Source organism: Budorcas taxicolor, chromosome 9 (genome assembly GCF_023091745.1).
Source record: "Budorcas taxicolor isolate Tak-1 chromosome 9, Takin1.1, whole genome shotgun sequence".
NCBI classification, from domain to species: Eukaryota; Metazoa; Chordata; class Mammalia; order Artiodactyla; family Bovidae; genus Budorcas; species Budorcas taxicolor.
Window position 1 is genome coordinate 65,672,938 of NC_068918.1, and position 22,019 is coordinate 65,694,956.

General features: G+C 39.6%; 1 protein-coding gene across 1 annotated transcript in view; it reads right to left on the reverse strand.

The window, feature by feature from the left end:
• Nucleotides 1-20,328: 20,328 nt before the first annotated feature.
• Nucleotides 20,329-22,019, reverse strand: part of MAP7 (microtubule associated protein 7) — a 151,141-nt gene continuing 149,450 nt past the window's right edge. The window contains exon 17 of the mRNA XM_052645615.1: nucleotides 20,329-20,581. Coding sequence (XP_052501575.1) covers nucleotides 20,329-20,581 — 253 coding nt within the window. The remainder of the gene's footprint in view (nucleotides 20,582-22,019) is intronic.

Here is a 22,019-nt window from a genome sequence, read left to right on the forward strand (position 1 = left end):
CTGAACTTGCAATCTTCTGAGGCAAAGGGTGCTTCAGCGGTGGTGTGCAGCTGCAAGGGGCCACAGCTAACAGGGTAGAAACAGTTAAAAAGGGTGTAACAGGGAAATTTGGAGACTGAATGCAGAATGGAAAACAAAAAATATCTGATGTTCAAAGAAAGCATGGATGACTGAAATGGTGGTGGGGAAAAAAGAAAGGGATTATAAAGGTAGAGTTGATTTGGGGGTTAATGATGCAGTTAATTGTAGACACGTTGAGTGTACAGTGCTGGCAGGATGCCCAAGTGGTACCAGCTGACAGGCATATAGACCAAGAGGACAACTTTAGGAGGGAGGGAAGCGCTGGAAATTAAAATTTGTAAATTGGGCTAGGAAATGATAATGTGTATAGTTGCCATTCAAGGCAATTTCAGGGGAAGGGGGTGATGACCAAGGGTGAAATCATATTGGGTGGGGTGCTGAGATGAGAGGGAAAACTCACTGAAGAGTACAGAGTTGGGGCTGACTTGTGCGCCGACTTAACAACCAGCCCACTGTGAGTCTAGGATGCCCTTCTGTGGTGTCATTTCCCAGATTTCCTTGCAACTAGAGGGTCTGGATGTGATGCAGGTTCTGAGAATCAGGTGATCTGAGTGAGACTGGGAAGATGTTGATAGCGCTTCTGAGCGGCTTCTGCTGACAAGTAAGGTCATGGAATCGTCGGCTGCCTCTGCCTCTCCCAGCTGGCATTCGGCTTTCAGGCACCAGCTTCCTGGGGGACAAGAGGCAAAGGCCTAGGAATTCACACTTTGCTTGTGTGACTCTTGGAGAAAAGTTCAGTTGTGGTGGCTTCCTGATCCTTGGATGTCAGTGAAGGCAATATGTTCCTGAAGTCAGTGGTTCCAGGGGCAGCTTCCTGAATTCTCCTCTTCCTGTGTGGGAGAAGTAGTAGCTCTCCTAGTGGGTCATTTCTGCTGTGATCTGAGTCATTCCTGAAGGCCCAGTCAAGAGCATGCTCTTCAGTCCTTCCAACACTTTTGTGCTCAGTTGCTAAAGTGTATCTGACTTTTCGCAACCCCATGGACTGTAGACTGTCAGACTCCTCTGTCTATGGAATTTTCCAAGCAAGAACACTGGAGTGGGTTATCATTTTCTTCTCTATCCAACAGATTTTAATGGTTTTTAAATCCCTCTCTGCTGAAAATACTGTGTTGGTTTATGTTGTCTGCCACTGACCTCCAATTAATACAAACGCCAATGGAGGCAAGATATTCAAGGATAAAGGGCTAATTAGTAATTCAATTGGCAACCCACTCCAGTGTTCTTGCCTGGAGAATCCCAGGGACGGGGGAGCCTGGTGGGTTGCCGTCTATGGGGTCGCACAGAGTCGGACACAACTGACACGACTTAGCAGTAGCAGTAGTAATTCAAAAACTGCCAAAAAGTCCAGATGAGGATTTCATGAATGCATGCAAACATCCATCCAATATAACAATTATTATTGTAAGTCCTTGGGTACCAGGGGCCACACTGGACATTTGGAAATACTGTACATAGATGAGAAATAGTCTTTCTCTTTAAGAATTCAGTCTAGTGGGGGAGAAAATCATGAATATAAATGTAATAGACTGTGGCTACTACAACAATAGAGGCTTATTCAGGGAGCTAACATTAGAAAAGAGGAAGTGTACCTAGCCTGCTGTGAGACTCGGGAAGGAAAGTAGGCTTCTTGAAGGAAGAAACCCAAGCTGAATATTGAAGGATGAGTCTTTTTATTTAGTTAATAAATACCACACACTTACTGTAGGTTAAGCATAACGCTAAGACCTTTACATGCTAGACCTCATGGAGTCCTCCAAACATTCATATGAAGTAGAGAACATTAGCAGAGGGGACAGCATGAGCAAGAAACACTGTTCCAGCCGACACCTGAAGATAGGGCCCTGCTCCGAGCTGCGTAGAGTCAGCTAACAAGTCCAGATGATTTTCATATGGACCAGTGCTTCTCTTCTTTTTGTAATATGTTACCTCCCTGGCCCCACTGAGCACCTGCTCAGCTGTCTCATTATTCCCTCATTCTCCTTTTAAAAGACCATCACCTCTGTACAGATTACTTAGGTGTCATTTATCCTGGATTCTTTCCTCTATTGCAAGAGTGTATCATTGATTAAAATCTGTCCTGACCACTTTACCTAGCATCTGGCTTTGTTTATTTTGGTTAGAAATCCTGTGGGCTACCTCTGAGCAGACTGACATCTTTGTCTCAGGGTACCTCTTATATCAGGTTGGCCAAAAAGTTTGTTTGGGTTTTGCCATAACATCCAAATGAACTTTTTGGCCAACCCAATAGATTTGGGATTTTGAGTCCTGTTATTGTTGGAAATTTGCACCAAGTGTAAGAGAATCCATCATGGACAACAGTTGGAGTCTTGACTAATGTCCCAACAGAGAAGATACAGCAGGAGGAGAGTTCCACAGGTATGAAATGTGGCTGGGCAGCAGCAGCAGGAACATTCAGGACGGCTCCTTAGTGAGGGCGCTGGTTTTCTTCCGTGGGGCTAACAGCCCAAACCAACCAGTTGGCTTGGTTTGGCTATGAGTGAAGCAGATATGCCTCTGGCTGTGCTCCTAGCATGGATGAGATACCATAAAGAAATCCTTTTTCTGAACTGACTCAAAGGGTTAATAGGAGGGTGATACCATTCATGATTTGCAGGAAACTTAGAAGGTAACACAGCAATGGTAGTGCCATTAGGAAAGAATGACATTTTCATCTCTAGTACATCCTGGTTCATAAACTATGCTACATTTCCATCTCATTTCTTCCTATCGAGAACATGAGCAATAGATAATTTTTCTATTAGAAAGCAGGCTTTCAAGGTTTAGGGCCTTATACTTCTATATCTCTCTTCCTAAAATGTTAGCTGAATAAATATCATCAATATCAGATATTTAAATTTGGAGTATTTTAAATATTCATAAAAGACACAACTGGTGGATTATCTTTGTGTTTATAATACTGCCCCAAATGTTTAAAAAAAATTTAGTAGCTAAAAAATGCTATTTTAAAATGATTTATCTTGTGGATTTTTTTTTGTTTGTAACTAAAATTTGTTTATAAGTGTAAATTAAGCATTTGATATGAAAACTGCAAAATGTAAAGACCAGCTAACACATTTTAGGAATCTAATGTGTATATTTATGTAACATCATATTTCTTTATAAAATAGCACTTACCACTGTTTCCTTACCATTTCCATGTGGTGCCTATAAAATATCTGAAAAAAAAAAAAATCCCTCCTTTACTTGCAATTTCTATAAGGAGCAGTAGCAATTTTTTTTAAAGTACTTGATAAGATTCTGAGTCTAGCACACCATTAGAAAGATTATTAGTTTTAGATTCTTTCAGAAAATGTAACAAACAATACTCCAACTCTCACAAATTCAGCAACAGCACAGAGACTGCTAGGGGGATGAGCAGTCATCCCCTAAGAGGCTTCAAGGACTGTGAAGAAAATTAGAGTTTTGAGGGGACTTTCTTGGTGGTTAAGATGTCACATTCCAATCCAGAGGGTGCAGGTTTGGTCCCTGGTTGGGAACCTAAGATTCCACATGTCCCATGGCCAAAAAACCAAATAGAAGCAATATTGTAACAAATTCAATAAAACTTTTAAAATGACCCCCACAAAAAAAAATCTTTAGGGTTTTAAAAAAATATGTAGAACTCTCACTAAAAAGTATCTAGGATATGGGATGAGAAAGCAGAATTCAACAGCTGGGAGTCACTGACCTGAACAGAAAGAGTAGGGAAGATAACGATGGGAATACTTGGGTGAACATAGGAAGTTAAAGAATGTTCACTGTTATTCATTTATATCGAGTAAAAACTGAATTATGCTGAAAACGTTTTTCACTGACTGGTGTAGGTATGTGACAAAATGAGAATGAGAAAACTAGAGTGGGTCTTGGAAGTTAAATTTATTTAATTCATTCAAGAACAAGAGCTGTGCTCTTTAGGAGATAAAATGTTCCTTGTTTTATACAATTATGTTAATAGACTTTAGCATAATACCCTTAGTCCTGGTTTCCCTAGAAGCAGACCCTAGAGTAAGGATTTGAGTACACATAATCTATCTGGATGGTGGAGGGAACCCCGGAAAAGGGATGGAGAAGTGAGACAGGAAGAAAAGGCAACCACAGCAGGAGTGTCATCAAGCCATGACCACGGTGGGTGACAGGAGCCAAATCCAGTGAGGAAAAGGCCTGTGCTTCTTCTGAGACGTTTCCTCAGACACGTCGGTGTAGCTGGACAGCTGGAGGGAACAAGCCTCTGATAGTGACCTTGAGAGTAATTTTGACTGTTTTAATCTTGGCAAAAAGATGTTAGTCACTGATACTGGTTCCCACTTGCCTTTTCCAATCCTCCTCCAATTAAATCCAAACATCGGAAAGTCTGGGGCACTGACTGTTCCAGTCAGAGCTTCCTCCTGTCACTTGGCAACATGATAACAGCAAGAGGTCAGATGCAGCTCACAGCTAAGAGGCAAATTCCTGTCAATCATACTGAGGGGGAAGGATGACTCCAGAAATCCAACAGGGATCTCTGAGATCTTGCCTCCATCTCCTCTCTTAGCTCTTTCAGTAAGGGAGCTCCATGTGAGGAAAAAAAAAGAATCATGAGCTACAAGCCGAACATGATTTGCTTAACTGTCCTCACAGCAACTGCTTGAGAAGCTTCTCTCCTCACTGCTCCAGCCTCTTCTCTTAAAGCACCTCCTGAAGGTTGGTCAGTGGTGACAGGAACTTTTGGAGAAATATTTAATCTCCCCTCCCCGACCTCCACTTTGTAGGCAATAAGATAGCTTTAATTGTGTCAAATGGTGTCAAGAAGGGCCTCCAAATACATAAAAATATCAATGAACTGATTCTTTTTGGAAAGAAAATATGTTGGGTAGGGTAGAGGAAAGAGGCGTGAACTGAAATAACTGAACTTAAATAGTAATATGCTGACTTAGGAACAATTACTTGTTAATACTATTCTAGAGAAATGAGCTCATATCTGTTTAGCTTGTTTGGCATACTATCTGTGAGGTTTTTTTTTTTTTTTTTTTTTAACCACTAGTGCCACCTGGGAAGCCCTAGCACGTACAAGGCCAGTATTAGGAAAATAGTGATATTCCCACTTTTTGCGTGGTTCCTACTGACCCTGCTAGAGGTCCTGCCTACCATGCGTATCTCAGACCAGAGACAAACAACTTGTACTTTACTGAACTATTACTGTGTACTTTACTCCCATTTGATTCACCCTTGATAACTATTAAGACAGTCCAGGAGATGGTCATTGTCCTTCCACATACAGATAAAGAAACCCAGACCTAGATGACAGCGGACTTCCAGCCACCTCTGCCTAATCAGTGGCAGACCTGGTTTTCAAACCCAAGTCTAATGCCAGACGTTAGTTCTTCACCACTCAGTGGCTTGCAATACTAGCCCTGTCTTCTAACCTTCTCCCTGTAATCTCCTGAGAGATATTAGGGATCCAATCATTCAAAGTGCTTATGAGTCCTAATTTTATTTTTAGTGTGTATTATTACACAGTAATTTAAATTTTTCTCTTTTGAACTTTACCAATCTTGACACTAATTCCTAATATTACTTAAACATTTTTAAAAATTGTAGCATAGTTGATGTGGGGCTTCCCAGGTGGCGCTAGTGGTAAAGAACCTGCCTGCCAATGCAGGAGATTTAAGAGATGTGGATTTGATCCCTGGGTCGGGAAGATCCCCTGAAGGGGAGGTCATGGCAACCCACTCCAGTATTCCTGCCTGGAGAATCCCATGGGCAGAGGAGCCTGGTGGGCTACAGTCCATGGAATTGTAAAGATTCAAACATGACTGAGCATGCACGTGTGTATAAGTTAATCCCTAATTTATCCTTCCCCCCTCACCTCTCCCTTTTAATAATCATGTTTGTTTTCAAAGTCTGTTTGTTTTGTAAATAAGTTCATTTATATCATTTTTTTAGGTTCCACATATAAGTGATCTCATTTGATACTGTCTTTTTTATCTGACTTATTTCACTTAGTATGATCATCTTCAGGTCCATCCACGTTGCTGCTGATGGCATTATTTCATTCTTTTTTATGGCTGACTGGAATTACATCGTATATGTGTACCACATCTTCTTTGTCCATTCCTCTGTCGACGGACATTTAGGTGGCTTCCATGTCTTGGCTATTGTAAATAGTACTGCAATGAACCTTGGAGTGCATCTATCTTTTTTAAGTGTGATTTTTCTCTGGATATATGCCCAGGAGTAGGACTGCTGCCTCATATGATAGTTCATAGTTTTAGTTTTTAAAGGAACCTGCATACTGTTCTCCATCGTGACTGCACCAACTGACCTTCTCACCAATAGTGTAGAAGCGTTCCCTTTCCTCCACACCCTCTCCAGCTTTTATTGTTGGTAGACTTTTCGGAGATGGCCATTCTGACTGGTGTGAGGCGGTAGTTTTGATTTGCATTTCTGTAATAATTAGCAATGTTGAGCATTTTTTAATATGCTTTTTGGCCATCTGTAAGTTGTCTTTGGAGAAATGCTTACTTAGATCTGACTATTTTTCAATTTTTTTTTGAGCTGCGTGAGCTATTTGTATAGTTTGGAGATTAATCCCTTGTGGATTGCTTTCTTCGCAAATATTTTCTCCCATTCTGTGTGTTGTCTTTTACTCTTTTTCTGGTTTTCTTTACTGTGCAAATGCTTGTAAGTTTGATTGAAGTGAAGTGAAGTCGCTGAGTCGTGTCCAACTCTTTGCGACCCCGTGGACTGTAGCCCACCAGGCTCTTCTGTCCATGGGATTCTCCAGGCAAGAATACTGGAGTGGGTTGCCATTTCCTTCTCCAGGGGAATCTTCCCAACCCAGGGATCGAACCCAGGTTTCCCGCATTGCAGGCAGACGCTTTAACCTCTGAGCCACCAGCCATTTATTTTGGTTTTTATTTTCATAACTCTAAATTGTTGTTGAGTGGCTCAGTCATGTCTGACTCTCTGTGACCCCGTGGTCTGCAGCATGCCAAGCTTCCCTGTCCTACCCTATCTCCCAGAGTTTACTCAAATTCATGTCCAGACGCCATCCAACCATCTCATCCTCTGTCACCCCCTTCTCCTCCTGCCTTCAATCTTTCCCAGGATCAGGGTCTTTTCAGTGCTCTTTTTCAGGCTCTTCGCATCAGGTGGCCAAAGTATTGGAGCTTCATTATCAGTCCTTCCAATGAGTATTCAGGACTGATTTCCTTTAGGATTGACTGATTTCATCTCCTTGCAGTCCAAGGGACTCTCAAGAGTCTTCTCCAACACCGCAGTTCAAAAGCATCAAGTCTTTGGCATTCAGCCTTCTTTATGGTCCAATTCTCAGATCAGTACGTGACTACTGGAAAAACCAGTTTTGACTATATAGATGTATGTTGGCAAAATGATGTCTTTGCATTTTAATACGCTCTCTAGGTTTCCCAAAACTTTTTTCCAAGGAGCAAGTGTCTTTTAATTTCATGGCTGCAGTCATCATCCACGGTGATTTTGGAGCCCAGGAAAATAAAGTCTGTCACTGTTTCCATTGTTTCCCCATCTGTGTGCCATGATGTGATGGGACTGGAGGGCATGATTTTAGTTTTTTGAATATGGAGTTTTAAGTCCGTTTTTTCACTCTCCTCTTTCTCTTTCATCAAGGGGCTCTTTAGTTCCTCTTTGCTATCTGCCATTAGGGTGGTGTCATCTGCATATCTGTGGTTACTGATATTTCTCCTGGCAATCTTGATTCCAGCACAAGCTTCATCCAGCCCAGCATTTTGCATGATGTACTCTGGATATAAGTTAAATAAGCAGGGTGACAATATACAGCCTTGACATACTCCGTTCCCAATTTTGAACCAGTCTGTTGTTCCATGTCCATTACTAACTGCTGCTGCTTGTCCTGCATACATGTTTCTCAGGAAACAGGTAAGGTGGTTGGGTGTTCCCATCTCTTTAGGAATTTTCCACAGTTTGTTGTGATCCACACACTCAAAGGCTTTAGCATAGTCAGTGAAGCAGAAGTAGATATTTTTCTGGAATTTTCTTGCTTTTTCTATGATCCAGTGGATACTGGGGCTTCCCTTGTGGCTCAGCTGGTAAAGAATCTGCCTGCAATGCAGGAGACCTGGGTTCAATCCCTGGGTTGGGAAGATCCCCTGGAGAAGGGAAAGGCTAACTACTCCAGTACTCTGGCCTGGAGAATTCCATGGACTTTATAGTCCTTGGGGTCACAAAGAGTTGGACATGACTGAGCAAATTTCACTTCACTTCAATGGATGTTGGCAATTTGATCTCTGGTTCCTCTGGTTTTTTTTTTTTTTTTAATAAGTCCAGCTTTTGCATCTGGAAGCTCTTGGTTCACATACGTTGAAGCCTAGTTTGAAGGATTTTGAGCATTACCTTGCTAGCATGTGAAATGAGTACAATTGTGTGGTGGTTTGAACATTCTTTGGCATTGCCTTTCTTTGGAATTAGAATGAAAACTGACCTTTTCCAGTCGTGTGGCCACTGTTGAGTTTTTCAAATTTGCTGGCATATTGACTGCAGCACTTTCATAACGTTGTCTTTTGTGATTTGAAATAGCTCAGCTGGAATTCCATCACCTCCACTAGCTTTGTTAGAATGAGTCCTAAGGCTCACTTGACTTCATACTCTAGGATGTCTGGCTCTAGGTGAGTGATACACCATTATGGTTATCTGGGTCATTAAGACAATTTTTGTACAGTTCTTCTGTATATTCTTGCCACTTCTTCTTGCAGAAGCAGAAGATATTAAGAGGAATCAAGATTGCTGGGAGAAATATCAATAACCTCAGATATGCAGATGACACCACCCTTATGGCAGAAAGTGAAGAGGAACTAAAAAGCCTCTTGATGAAAGTGAAAGAGGAGAGTGAAAAGTTGGCTTAAAGCTCAACATTCAGAAAACGAAGATCATGGCATCTGGTCCCATCACTTCATGGAACATAGATGGGGAAACAGTGGAAACAGTGTCGTGTCAGATTTTATTTTGGGGGCTCCAAAATCACTGAAGATGGTTACTGAAGCCATGAAATTAAAAGACGCTTACTCCTTGGAAAGAAAGTTATGACCAACCTAGATGGCATATTGAAAAGCAGAGACATTACTTTGCCAACAAGGTCCCTCTAGTCAAGGCTATGGTTTTTCCAGTGGTCATGTATGGATGTGAGAATTGGACTGTGAAGAAAGCTGAGTGCTGAAGAATAGATGCTTTTGAACTGTGGTGTTGGAGAAGACTCTTGAGAGTCCCTTGGACTGCAAGGAGATCCAACCAGCCCATTCTGAAGATCAGCCCTGGGATTTCTTTGGAAGGAATGATGATAAAGCTGAAACTCCAGTAATTTTGCCACCTCATGGGAAGAGTTGACTCATTGGAAAAGACTGATGCTGGGAGGAATTGGGGGCAGGAGGAGAAGGGGACGACAGAGGATGAGATGGCTGGATGGCATCACCGACTTGATGGACATGAGTTTGAGTTAACTCTGGGAGTTGCTGATGGACAGGGAGGCCTGGTGTGCTGTGATACATGGGGTTGCAGAGTCAGACACGATTGAGCAACTGAACTGAACTCTCCAGTTTTACCAGTACCACTTTGAAGAGACTGTCTTTTCTCCATTGTATTTTCTTGTCTCCTTTGCCATAGATTAATTGACCATAGATGCCTGGATTTATTTCTGGGCTTTCAATCCTGTTCCATTGGTGTATATTTCTGTTTTTGTGCCGACACAGCACTTTTTTGTTTACTGCAGCTTTGTAGTATAACCTGGAGTTGGGGGCCCTTTCCTCCAGCTCCATTTTTATTTTTAAGGATTGCTTTGGCTATTTGGGGTCTTTGTGTTTTCCTACAAACCATAAATTTTTTTTTCTTCTAACTATGAAAAATGCCATTGGTAATTTGATAGGGATTGCACTGAATGGTAAGGAATCTGCCTGCCAATGTAGGAGATGCAGGTTTGATCCCTGGGTAGGAAAGATCTCCTGGAAGAGGAAATGGCAACTCCACTCCAGTATTCTTGCCTGGAAAATTCCAAGGACAGTGGAGCCTGGTAGGCTACAGTCCATGGGATTGCAAAGAGCTGGACATGGCTGAACACGCACGCACACATTGAATCTACAGATTACCTTGAGTAGTACATGAATTCTTCCAGTTCGTGGTATATATGGTATATCTGTGCATCAGTTTGTGCATCTTTGATTTCTTTTATCAGCATCTTATAGTTTTTGGAGTACAGATCTTCTGCCTCCTTATGTTTATTCTTTGGTACTTTATTTATTTTTGATATGATGGTAAATGGGACTCTTTCCTTAATTTCTCTTTCCGACCTTTTAGTATATAGAAATGCAACAGATTTCTGTGTATTAATTTTGTATCCTTTACCACCTTCACTGATGACCTCTAGTAGTTTTCTGATAGCATCTTTAGAATTTTCTATGTATAGCATCGTGTCATCTATAGTGACAGTTTTATTTCTTCTTTTCTAATTTAGATTCTTTTTGTTTTGCTTCTCCAACTGCCATGTCTAGGACTTCCAAAACTATATTGAGTAAACGTGGCGAGAGTGGACACCCTTGCCTTGTTCCTGATCTTAGAAATGCTTTCAATTTTTAACCAATAAGGATGACATTTGCTGTGGGTTTGTCATATATGGCCCTTTATTATGTTGAGATAAGTGCCCACTTTCTGGAGAGTTTTTATCATTAATGGGTGTTGAAAAATCTTTTTCTGCCTCTATGGAGAAGATCATATGGTTTTTATTCCTCAGTTTATTAATGTGGTATATCAAACTGGTTTGCAGATATTGAAAAATCCTTGCATGTCTGATTTAAATCCCACTTGATTATGGTGTAAGATCCTTTTAATATATTGCTGGATTTCATTTGGTAGTATTTTGTTGAGGATTTTTGTGTCTATCTTCGTCAGTAATATTGACCTCTAATTTTCTCTTTTTGTGATATCTTTGTCTGGTTTTGGTATTGGAGCCTCACAGAATAAGCTTGGGAGTATTTCTTCCTCTCTAATTTTTTGGAATAGTTTCAGAAGGATCTGTCTTAACTCCTAAAAGTTTAATAGAATTCACCTGTGAAGTCATCTGGTCCTGGAAATTTGTTTGTTGGAAGTTTTAAAATCACAATTTCAATTTCATTCCTTATGACCGGTCTGTTCATATTTTGTATTTCTTCCTGGTTCAGTTTTGGAAGATTGTACTTTTCTAAGAATTCATCCATGTTTTCTAGGCTTTCCCTTTTATTGGCAATATAGTGGTATCAGGTGTAACTTCTTTTTCATTTCTAATTTTTATTGGTTTGAATCCTCTTTCTTTCTTGATGACTCTGACTAAAGATTTGTCAATTTTGTTTATCTTTTCAAAGAACCAGCTTTTAGTTTCATTGATCTTTTCTGATTTTTCTTTGTTTCTATTTCATTTATGTATGCTCCGATCTTTGTGATTTCTTTCCTTCTACTAGACGTCACGTTAGGTTGTTTGAGATTTTTCTGGTTTCCTGATGTATGCTTCTATCACTATACCCATCTTAGATTTTTCTGTGTTCCACAGGCTTTGGATTATTTTCATTTGTCTCTAGGTATTTTTTATTTCTTCAATAATCCATTGGTTGTTCAGTAGCATATTGTTTACCCTCCATTTGTTTGTGTATTATGCAGTTTTTTTCTTATAGTCGTTTTCCAGTCTTACAGTGTTGTAGTCAGAAAAGAAGTTTGATATGATTTTAATTTTCTTAAATATACTGGGACCTGATTTGTGGTCTAGCATGTGATCTCTCCTAGAGAATGTTCCATATGCTCTTGAATGTGTATTCTCCTGCTTTTAGATGGAATGCTCTATAAATATGTTAGGTTCATCTGGTCTAGTGTTTCCTTTAAGGTCTGTGTTACCTTGATTTTTCTGTCTGAACGATCTGTCCATTGATGTTAAGTGTGGTGTTGAAGTCCTCCACTACTATTGTGTTATTGTCGATGTTCCTTTTATGGCTGTTAGTATTTGCCATATGTATTGAGATGCTCCTATGTTGGGTGAATATAGATTTACAATTATTATATCTTCTTCCTGGATTTATCCCTTGATCACCATGTAGTGTTCTTTCTCTAACAGTTTTTTAATTTTGAAGTCTATTGTGTCTGATAATGAGTATTGCCACTCCAGCTTTCTTTTTGATTTCCATTTGCATGGAATACCCTTTATATTCCTTCACTTTTAGTCAGTATGTCTCTAGATCTGAGGTGGATCTCTTGTAGGAAGTACATATATATATAAATATAAATATATATATATGGGTCTTTTTATCCAGTCAGTCTCTTGATTGGAGCATGTAGCCCATTTACATTTAATTACTGATAAGTATGTTCATATTCCCATTTTGTTAATTGTTTGGGGCTTGTTTTTGTAGGTCTTCCTCTCCCCCTTTCTTCTTTTGTTCTTTACTCTTGTGACTTGATGATTATCTTCAGTGTTGTTTGAATTGCTTTTTCTTTTGTGTGTATGTATCTATTGTAGATTTTTGGTTTGTGGTTACCATGAGGTTTTGATATAGCATTCTAAATATATGTGTGTATATAGACTATATATATATATCTAGATATGCTCAGATGCTTAGTCATGTCCAACTCTTTGTGACCCCATGGGCTGTAGCCTGCTAGGCTCTTCTGTCCATGGGCTTCTCCTGTCAAGAATACTGGAGTGAGTTGCCATTTCCTCCTCTAGGGGATCTTCCTGACCCAAGGACTGAAATTCTCTCTTATTTCTCCTGCATTGGCAGGATTCTTTACCACTAGTACCACCTGGATGTATCTATCTATCTGTATAAGCAGTTAAAGGGTATACAAAACAATTAGATGTAAAATATGATACTGAAAACTGTAATCATTTTAATTGTGTGTCATCTAATTGTTTTATGTACCCCTTAACCGCTTACTGTGGATCTTGATGATTTTGCTACTTTGGTCTTTTAACTTCCCTAGTAGTTTGGTTTGTGCATGATTTCATACCTTTACTGTATATTTGCTTTTAATGAAGAGCTTTTCATTTCATAACTTTCTTGTTTCTAATTCTTTAACATTTGTTGTAAAACTGGTTGGTTGATGCTCAAATTTTAGCTTTTGCTTGTCTGTAGTTTCTGATCTCTCCAATTCTGAACGAGAGCCTTTCTGGGTAGAAGTTGTAGGTTTCCCCCTTTGACCACTTTAAATATGTCATGCCACTCCCTTCTGGCCTGCAGTTTCTTCTACTGGAATATCAACTGATAGCTTTATGGGAGTTCCCTTGTATGTTATTTGTTGTTCTCCCCCGTTGCTGTTAATATTCTTTTTAATTTTTGTCATTTCCTAAAATTTCTTTGATCTCTAAAATTGTAATCAAAACTATCAGCATAAGCCTTAAGTTAGTAGTCACCAAGGAAACAGGTATTAGCAAAATACTTGTAACAAATTTAAAACTGTCTCCGTTCACATGATGGTGCTTTTCTCTTCCATTTCTTGGCTTTACAGCTCCTGCTCCAAACCAGTGAAAAGCCAAAAGATGTGAAAAAGTGATGAGTATTTTGAGCAGGTTTAGGTATTCAAGTGTTAAATAGGATGGGAAAATTGTGTTTCTCAGAAGGTCATCTAAAATTGCTTTTCTAACCTGATCCAATAGCCATTTCATCATGACTTTTAATGTTCTATGCACAAAACATATATAGGCCAATAGGTAAATAATTTCTATTAGTTAAAAAGAATGCAAAAGATGGTTGCATTTATTGATGCCTGTTACTCTTTGTGACCCTGTGGATTGTAGCCTGCCAGGCTCCGCTGTAGATGGAATTCTCTAGGCAAGAATACTGGAGTGGGTTGCCATTTTCTCCTCCAGTTAATATGCAATAATTTACTTCAAAACACTTTAACATATACTTTGTGATGTATGTGTATATGTATGTTGTTGTTCAGTTGTTACGTCGTGTCCAACTCTTTGTGACTCCATGACAGTACATAGCATCCCAGGCCTCCCTATCCCTCATTATCTCCTGGAGTTTGCTCAAGTTCATGTTCACTCAATCAGTGATGCTATCCAACCATCTCATGCTGTCCTCTTCTCCTTTTGCTTTCAATCTTTCCTAGCATCAGGCTCTTTTCCAGTGAGTGAACTCTTCACATCAGGTGGCCAGAGTATTGGAGCTTCACCAGTCCCTCCAATGAGTATTCAGGATTGATTTCCTTTAAGATTGACTGGTTTGATCTTCTTGCTGTCCAAGGGACTCTCAAGAGAGTACATATACATATATATATAAACTATACCTGTTTAATCTTACTGTGGGGTAACTTCCTGATGTTCAAGCTGGTTTTAGAAAAGGCAGAGGAACCAGAGATCAAATTGCCAACATCCGCTGGATCATCGAAAAAGCAAGAGAGTTCCAGAAAAACATTTATTTCTGCTTTATTGACTATGCCAAAGCCTTTGACTGTGTGGATCACAATAAACTGTGGAAAATTCTGAGAGAGATGGGAATACCAGACCACCTGACCTGCCTCTTGAGAAATCTGTATGCAGGTCAGGAAGCAACAGTTAGAACTGGACATGGAACAACAGAATGGTTCCAAACAGGAAAAGGAGTACGTCAAGGCTGTATATTGTCACCCTGCTTATTTAACTTCTATGCAGAGTACATCATGAGAAACTCTGGACTGGAAGAAACAAGCTGGAATGAAGATTGCCAGGAGAAATATCAATAACCTCAGATATGCAGATGACACCATCCTTATGGCAGAAAGTGAAGAGGAGCTAAAAAGCCTCTTGATGAAAGTGAAAGAGGAGAGTGAAAAAGTTGGCTTAAAGCTCAACATTCAGAAAACGAAAATCATGGCATCTGGTCCCATCACTTCATGGGAAATAGATGGGGAAACAGTGGAAACAGTGTCAGACTTTATTTTTTGGGGCTCCAAAATCACTGTAGATGGTGACTGCAGCCATGAAATTAAAAGACGCTTACTCCTTGGAAGAAAAGTTATGACCAACCTAGATAGCATATTCAAAAGCAGAGACGTTACTTTGCCGACTAAGGTCCGTCTAGTCAAGGCTATGGTTTTTCCAGTGGTCATGTATGGATGTGAGAGTTGGACTGTGAAGAAGGCTGAGCGCCGAAGATTAGATGCTTTTGAACTGTGGTGTTGGAGAAGACTCTTGAGAGTCCCTTGGACTGCAAGGAGATCCAACCAGTCCATTATAAAGATCAGCCCTGGGATTTCTTTGGAAGGAATGATGCTAAAGCTGAAACTCCAATACTTTGGCCACCTCATGTGAAGAGTTGACTCATTGGAAAAGACTGATGCTGGGAGGGATTGGGGGCAGGAGGAGAAGGGGACGACAAGAGGATGAGATGGCTGGATGGCATCACTGACTCGATGGACGTGAGTCTGAGTGAACTCCGGGAGTTGGTGATGGAGAGGGAGGCCTGGCGTGCTGCAATTCATGGGGTCGCAAAGAGTTGGACATGACTGAGCGACTGAACTGAGGACAGATAGGATTTGAAGGACCCCAATCTGGTGGCTTTAAACATTGCTATCTAAATCTGTATCACTGTTAATCAGCAGAAAGGATGTTAGTAACTTTTCATTAGTGAATGGATCTTGAAAGATCAGTGGTTGTCTATAAAGACTGAGAGGGAATATGCATGAGGTAAAAGAATATGGCAGAACCTGCAAGCTAAGGACTTTTAATTAGTACTGTAGGTGTAGAGTTCTGGGGGTTCACCTTCCCCCAAACCACCCATTTAGGACTGTGCTTCCTGATCCAATCAGCTTACCTAATCCTGCCTTTAGAATATCACTGTGGTCCTACCTGCTGTGAGGCAAATCATCCCACAGACACCTTGATGGTTTTGAGAAGGAACTTCCTCAAGCTTTCCAAAGACCGTTCATGTGAATTAATGTTTGTTCATGTGAAAGAACTGTTTTAGATTTGCTTTTATTACAATATACCACCAGGTAGTGAAGTTATGCAAGAGGAAACATATAGCCTTACCTTCCAGTAAAGGTTTGTGGCTATCTACCAAATGAACATGTGACTGGTGACTAAATGTGCCTAAAACAGACCACAATGGTGTGGAAAAGGAAACAAAAGGCCCATGCACCTTCATGCCATGGAGAGGGTCATATTTGATCCCTGAGACCTTCCCTTAGTATAGTCCCTACTGCTGCTGATGCCGCGTCGCTTCAGTCGTGTCCGACTGAAGGCTCCACCAAGCTCCCCCGTCCCTGAGATTCTCCAGGCAAGAACACTGGAGTGGGTTGCCATTTCTGAGCACCTCTTTAAGATCAGTAGGTAGATATGTACTGATCTAAAGGGGCTGGAGAGAAAGCAATCCAGTTGTTGCAAAGGTCATCATCCTCTGGCAATGTAGCTAACATACTAAGAGTTAATTTTCTGTCACTTCTAATTAAAACTTGATTACTTAGAGGCTTTCAGTTTGCTAATGATTTTGCTCAAGTTAAAAATAAAAAAAGGAAAACCTAGCAAAAACTGAATTCCTGCTCTAAATTGTAAAGAAAACTATTCTGTAAGCCTGTTCAGATGAAGATGGTTGAGGTTAAGTGAAGAACAACTGGAAAATTCAAGAATCAACCTAAGTGCAGTTATAACATATGAGAAACCTAAAACTATGCCGAACACATTTTATTTGGTGTTTTCATGCTAGGTCAATCTAAACAACAACAACAAAGACCCGATTTGAACAGATTTTCTTTTAATATGACTATGTGTACATGGACAACTGAGAACAGGGAAAACCCCCAAATTAATGTTTTAACAAATTACAGCTGTTACTAAAGATGGTATGTCAGGATTTTAAGGAAACAGTCCAATAAATGAACAGCCCCTCATTCAATCTAATTAACCAACCCCTCTTTTAGTAAAAAAACACTCTAGTGGCAGAAGTTTATCATTTTTAAAAAATACTCCATAATAAAACATGTGTTTCCTCAATGTTCTCTCTCCTTCAGTATTTAGTTACTAACAGTCTCTCAAATGGTAAAATAAAATTGAATTTATATCATCAAATGAAAGTGCAAGTTTGTACAGCCAAGCTCAGCAGCGTAAGTGAAGGGTGAAAGCTGATGGATGTCACACAGAACAAGGACCTTCATGAAGGTGTCCTGCAGTGTCCTGGGTGCCAAACACAGTCAACATTCCATCATTTTTTTCATTGCTCTTAAACGAGCAAAACCAAATTTTTTTTTTTTTAATTTAAAGAAATAGTAAATCTTTATTCCCTCGCACATAATTTGAGATCCGGTAAGGCAAAGATAAGTCCCACCATCACTGGGGACAGCAGCAATAAACAGACTTCAGAAATAGCCCTGAATTATCAGCAACATTCTCTCACGGTAATATAAGGAATGCATCTCATAAATCAAATCTGCAATGTTTTCACATTGTTCTAATTTATTTGATTAGTTTCTCTGAAAAACTTTATAAATACATTATTTAAGAGGACAGTAAATTATTTTCTTGCTCTAGAAAAAATAATTTTTTCACATTTTAAAACTTGAGTACGCTTTAGCAAAAAGATGCAAGAATGGGACAGCGGGGTTTGCAGAATGTCCATGTACAAGTTGCATTTACAGGAACCTGGTAATCTGCCTCTACAAATAGAGCTCTCTGCAATAATATTTTAACAAACAGGCTTAATTTAAACACCTCTCCTATTGACTCTACCTGTGGAACCAAGAGGTACTTACATTTTCAAGTATTGTAAAAGGTAAAAATTTCTGTGTCAATTTTACATGTTAGCATTTAAAGACCAAAATATCTATGTGAAAAATCATGCCTACTCAGCCTATTTTTGATAGCCAAATGGTCTCATCTTTTAAAGAAAGCAGAAAAATATTGATTTCCTAAGAAGGAGCACACTGGAAAAAGCCATTTTAAAGTACTGAAGAACAAGGAGCATTTTTTTTTCTCTACTGGCGAAAATTATTAGAAAAGCTTTCCAGTCTGTTGTCTTTAGCTAGTTTTAATAAAATCTTTTCAAAATGATGGTCAAGAAATCTTTAGAAAACTGGAGGAAGGGGAAGATGCTCCTTTGCAGCATGGAAGGAATTCCATTAACTGTAGAAATTCTTTTTAAATTTCTGCTTTGGTTCTTCAGAAGAAATGCTCATATAACTTCTATATTAGGAGACAAGAAAGAACAGATTAATATGACATTTACCTAAAGTCTTAGAAAATACTACAGTAATATCTTATCATTATGTTCCTAAAACTTTACTATGCTTTTTATACACTGTCTTACATACGAACAGGCAATTTGATCAGGATTGCTGGTCTTCTATCTAAGTGAATTCTACCACTAATAGGAAAACACATGTCCTTTCTTTAACTTAGGCTATATATCATTTGCTTTTTCAAACTGTGTTAAGTCAATTGTACTTTGCTTTGAGATTAGAAACTTTACATTCATTGGTCTTGAATCCTCAGTACCTGATGCTTCAGGCCCCAGTCATATGTTGAAGCTGAAATAAATGATGGTTGATAAGTAGCCATGAACAAAAACAACCCCTAACACCACCTACTAATGCAGACATTGGTCTATGTTCCTTGAAAACAGTGGGGATGAAATGACAGGTAAATCATTAAATCACCTTTAAATCAAAAGGTGATTTAAAACCTGGCAAATGAAACAAAGTCATCTGAACAGTCCTTCCATCTCTGTGAATCTGTGACAACAAAGTAGGAAGCTGTACCAGGAGTGTTTCCATCAACACATAGGTAATCAGATTGTTCTCAAAGGCTTAATTTAACAGAATGTCAGGTGTTTATAGCTTTCATTTACACTGGACCTTCTTCCTTTCACAATCTTAAAAAAAGTAGATCACTAAAGCAAAGTTACAGGCCCAAGGTCAGTATCTTAGAGGAGGACAAAAAGACTAGCTTCATGTGTATAAAGGTTCAAAATTGGCTTTTTCAACCAGTTTTAAACTGGAAAATATTTGTTAGATCTAATATATTTATATCTAAAAATATCTGTTGCAATCTAATAGAAAACAATTTGACCACAAGTAATGCTTTACTAACTCAGCTAAACATCCTGAATTTGTCTGGTGCTGTTACGACAGTATAGAGAGATGCTGGTCAATATGTGAAAGTGGGGTGCTGGGAGAGAGAGAAGTTGATAGAATTCCAAGGGGTTTGAAAAGAGATGAAGCTGGATTATCCAATTTGTTCTGGAGCCTGATGAGATTGTGCTGTTAAGTCACTAGGAGCACTGAGTTGGCAATTTTTTATGTTGTTATTTTTCTGGGTCCTGTAAAGCTATTGTTCTTTTTGCACAATGACTTCAGCTTAACTGTAAGTCCCAGAGGGCCTAAGAGAGTCAACAGCTGCAGTCACTCAACTAGGAATGGAAGGTCCCTGGGCTCAGTATACTCCTAGACTGGTCCTGTTACCTAAATCGTTATCTCATTACACGTGAAAAGGACAATAATGTATTATCCCAGGTTGCTGTGCCAAACATGAGAAAAATCATGAGAGAACATGCTGAAAGTGAAAAAAGTAAGTGTCAGCTGCTCAGTCATGTCCAACTTTTTGCAACCCTGTTGACTGCAGCCCTCCAGGCTCCTCTGTCCATAGGGTTCCCCAGACAAGAAAACAGGAGTGGGTAGCCATTCCCTTCTCCAGGGGATCTTCCTGACCCAGGGATTGAATCTGTGTCTCCTGCATTGCTGCGGGATTCTTTACCAGCTGAGCCACCTGTTGGCAGTCTTCAAATATCTTTAGAACTGAGAAAGATGGAATAGAAACCAGACAAACCTTATCTCCAGTGGACAGAACTTGGTTCACTGGCCACTCAGTTACGGTTAAGTTTTTGTCTTACTATAAAGCATGTTCTGACCAGCAGTGTCTCTGGGCAATGAATGTTGCTCTGTGAGGGGAGGCCCACATATACCCACAGGTGCTACAGACTGAATTTCTACACTGAGTGGGAGAATAAGAGGGGCCTAGAAGTTGCCCAACACAACTCAAAATTCAATTTCTATGACCCATACAGTCTTTTCCATGAGGTGTATCTGGTCCCTTGAAGGACAAAGTGTGCCAAAGTCATACAGGACAAGGTTCACTCCCTCTTAAGTGTTAGTTGCTCAGTCATGTCTGACTGTGATTCCATGGACCATAGCGCACCAGGCTCCTCTGTCCAGGGATCCCTCAGGCAAGAATACTGGAGTGGGTTGCCATTCCCTTCTCCTTTCATCTTCGGTGTCACCTATTTCTGACGTTTACTGAAGGGAGTTTGAGGCAAGCTTACCTGCCGTCTGTTGTGTCTGAACACCGTCTACCTGAGGCAGGGGTCCAAGTGTCCCTTCATCGTCAAAGGCCAAAATTGGATTCAAAGGAATATCTGGATTCTCACTGTTGGTGACATCTAGTCTGGATGGTTTAGATCCAATGGGTAAGTTTATAATTTCTTCAAAATTTTCATTCTGAACTGATATTCCATTTTCACTTGGTTGTTTTTCCAAACTGGGAGTACTAGGGAGTTCAAAAAGTCAAAATTAAAGGAGTTAGTATTAAAACTGGAAAACATTTTTAGACAACCCAAAACTTTTATAAATCAGAATGACATCATTTTTAATAAAAATGATGAGTTTCAACATATTTATACTTAAAAAAAATCTTTTTAAAGTTAATAAAATGGAACAATTTATCAATTAGAATAGATCATTATCAATAATTCTACATACATTTAACAATTTCTACTGCAGGCATTTTACATCCTTTTGTCTGATAAAAATAGCCCTCATTAGGATCTTTACTTCAAGGATGAGGGGATTATAACTTGGGGGTGAGGGGGATAATTTGTACAAGCTGCATAAGTACTGTGAGACAGTCTGCATTCCAGACTGGCTACATGATTTCTGGTCCTGTTTTTCTCATAATGCTGTTTTGTACACTGCCTGGCTATTCAAATTCTCCCTGGCTATCTCGAGCTTCCTAAAACATGAACATAATTGTATAGGTTAATTGTTCTAGACCAACCTTCTCATCTTTGCCCCTTAACTCTCCTCTGACCCTACCTCGATTCTTATCAATTCATGTTTAATAGCTTGGATTTTTGAGATACATTCAATTAGCCATGAAATCCTTAATTTTCTACCTGTAATTTCTTTTATGTTTTGTGCTCCCTCCACATACTCCATAACCAAACCAGCATCCCTTTTTAGGTTATATATTATGCTTACAATGTGACAAAACAATGCCTATGCATCAAACGGATGCTAGATTAATTTTACTGTTGATTTTATCTGACTGCAGCAGTAAACATATTTGCAAGCTTCATGATTTGTTCAGTGCTCGTAAGAAAATGACCCTGCTTGACAGGAGTTAGTCTTCACATGGAAAATGAGGCAAAAATTGTGAATGTTTTAACTTTTAATATACATTGATTATTAACTGAATGTTTAGCTATAGACAGGTCTGTGGAAGAGATCAGAAAATCAGGTCTCTGTCAGTAATGCCAGCAACTTGAACTTTACTAAGTTAGTCTTTTTTCCATCTCCTTCCCAAATGGTGAAAATGAAGCTAATATACATCCACTCTTTCCACGGTCCCCCTCCCACTTTTTTTTTTTTTTTTTTTTTGGTTCTCTGCTCCTGTGTTGAGGATATAGTTTATTTTCCTCAGTCAGTGAGATATATTGACTTTGTGGAACATATTCTAAAACATTTCTGATATGGATATTTTGGTATATTTTTTGTAAACTATTGGACTTCCCTGGTGGCTCAGACGGTAAAGTGTCTGCCCGCAATACGGGAGACCTGGGTTCGATCCACAGGTCGGGAAGGTCCCCTGGAGAAGGAAATGGCAACCAACTCCAGTACTCTTGCCTAGAAAATTCCATGGATGGAGGAGCCTGGTGGGCTACAGTCCATGGGGTCGCAAAGAGTCAGACATGACTGAGCGACTTCAC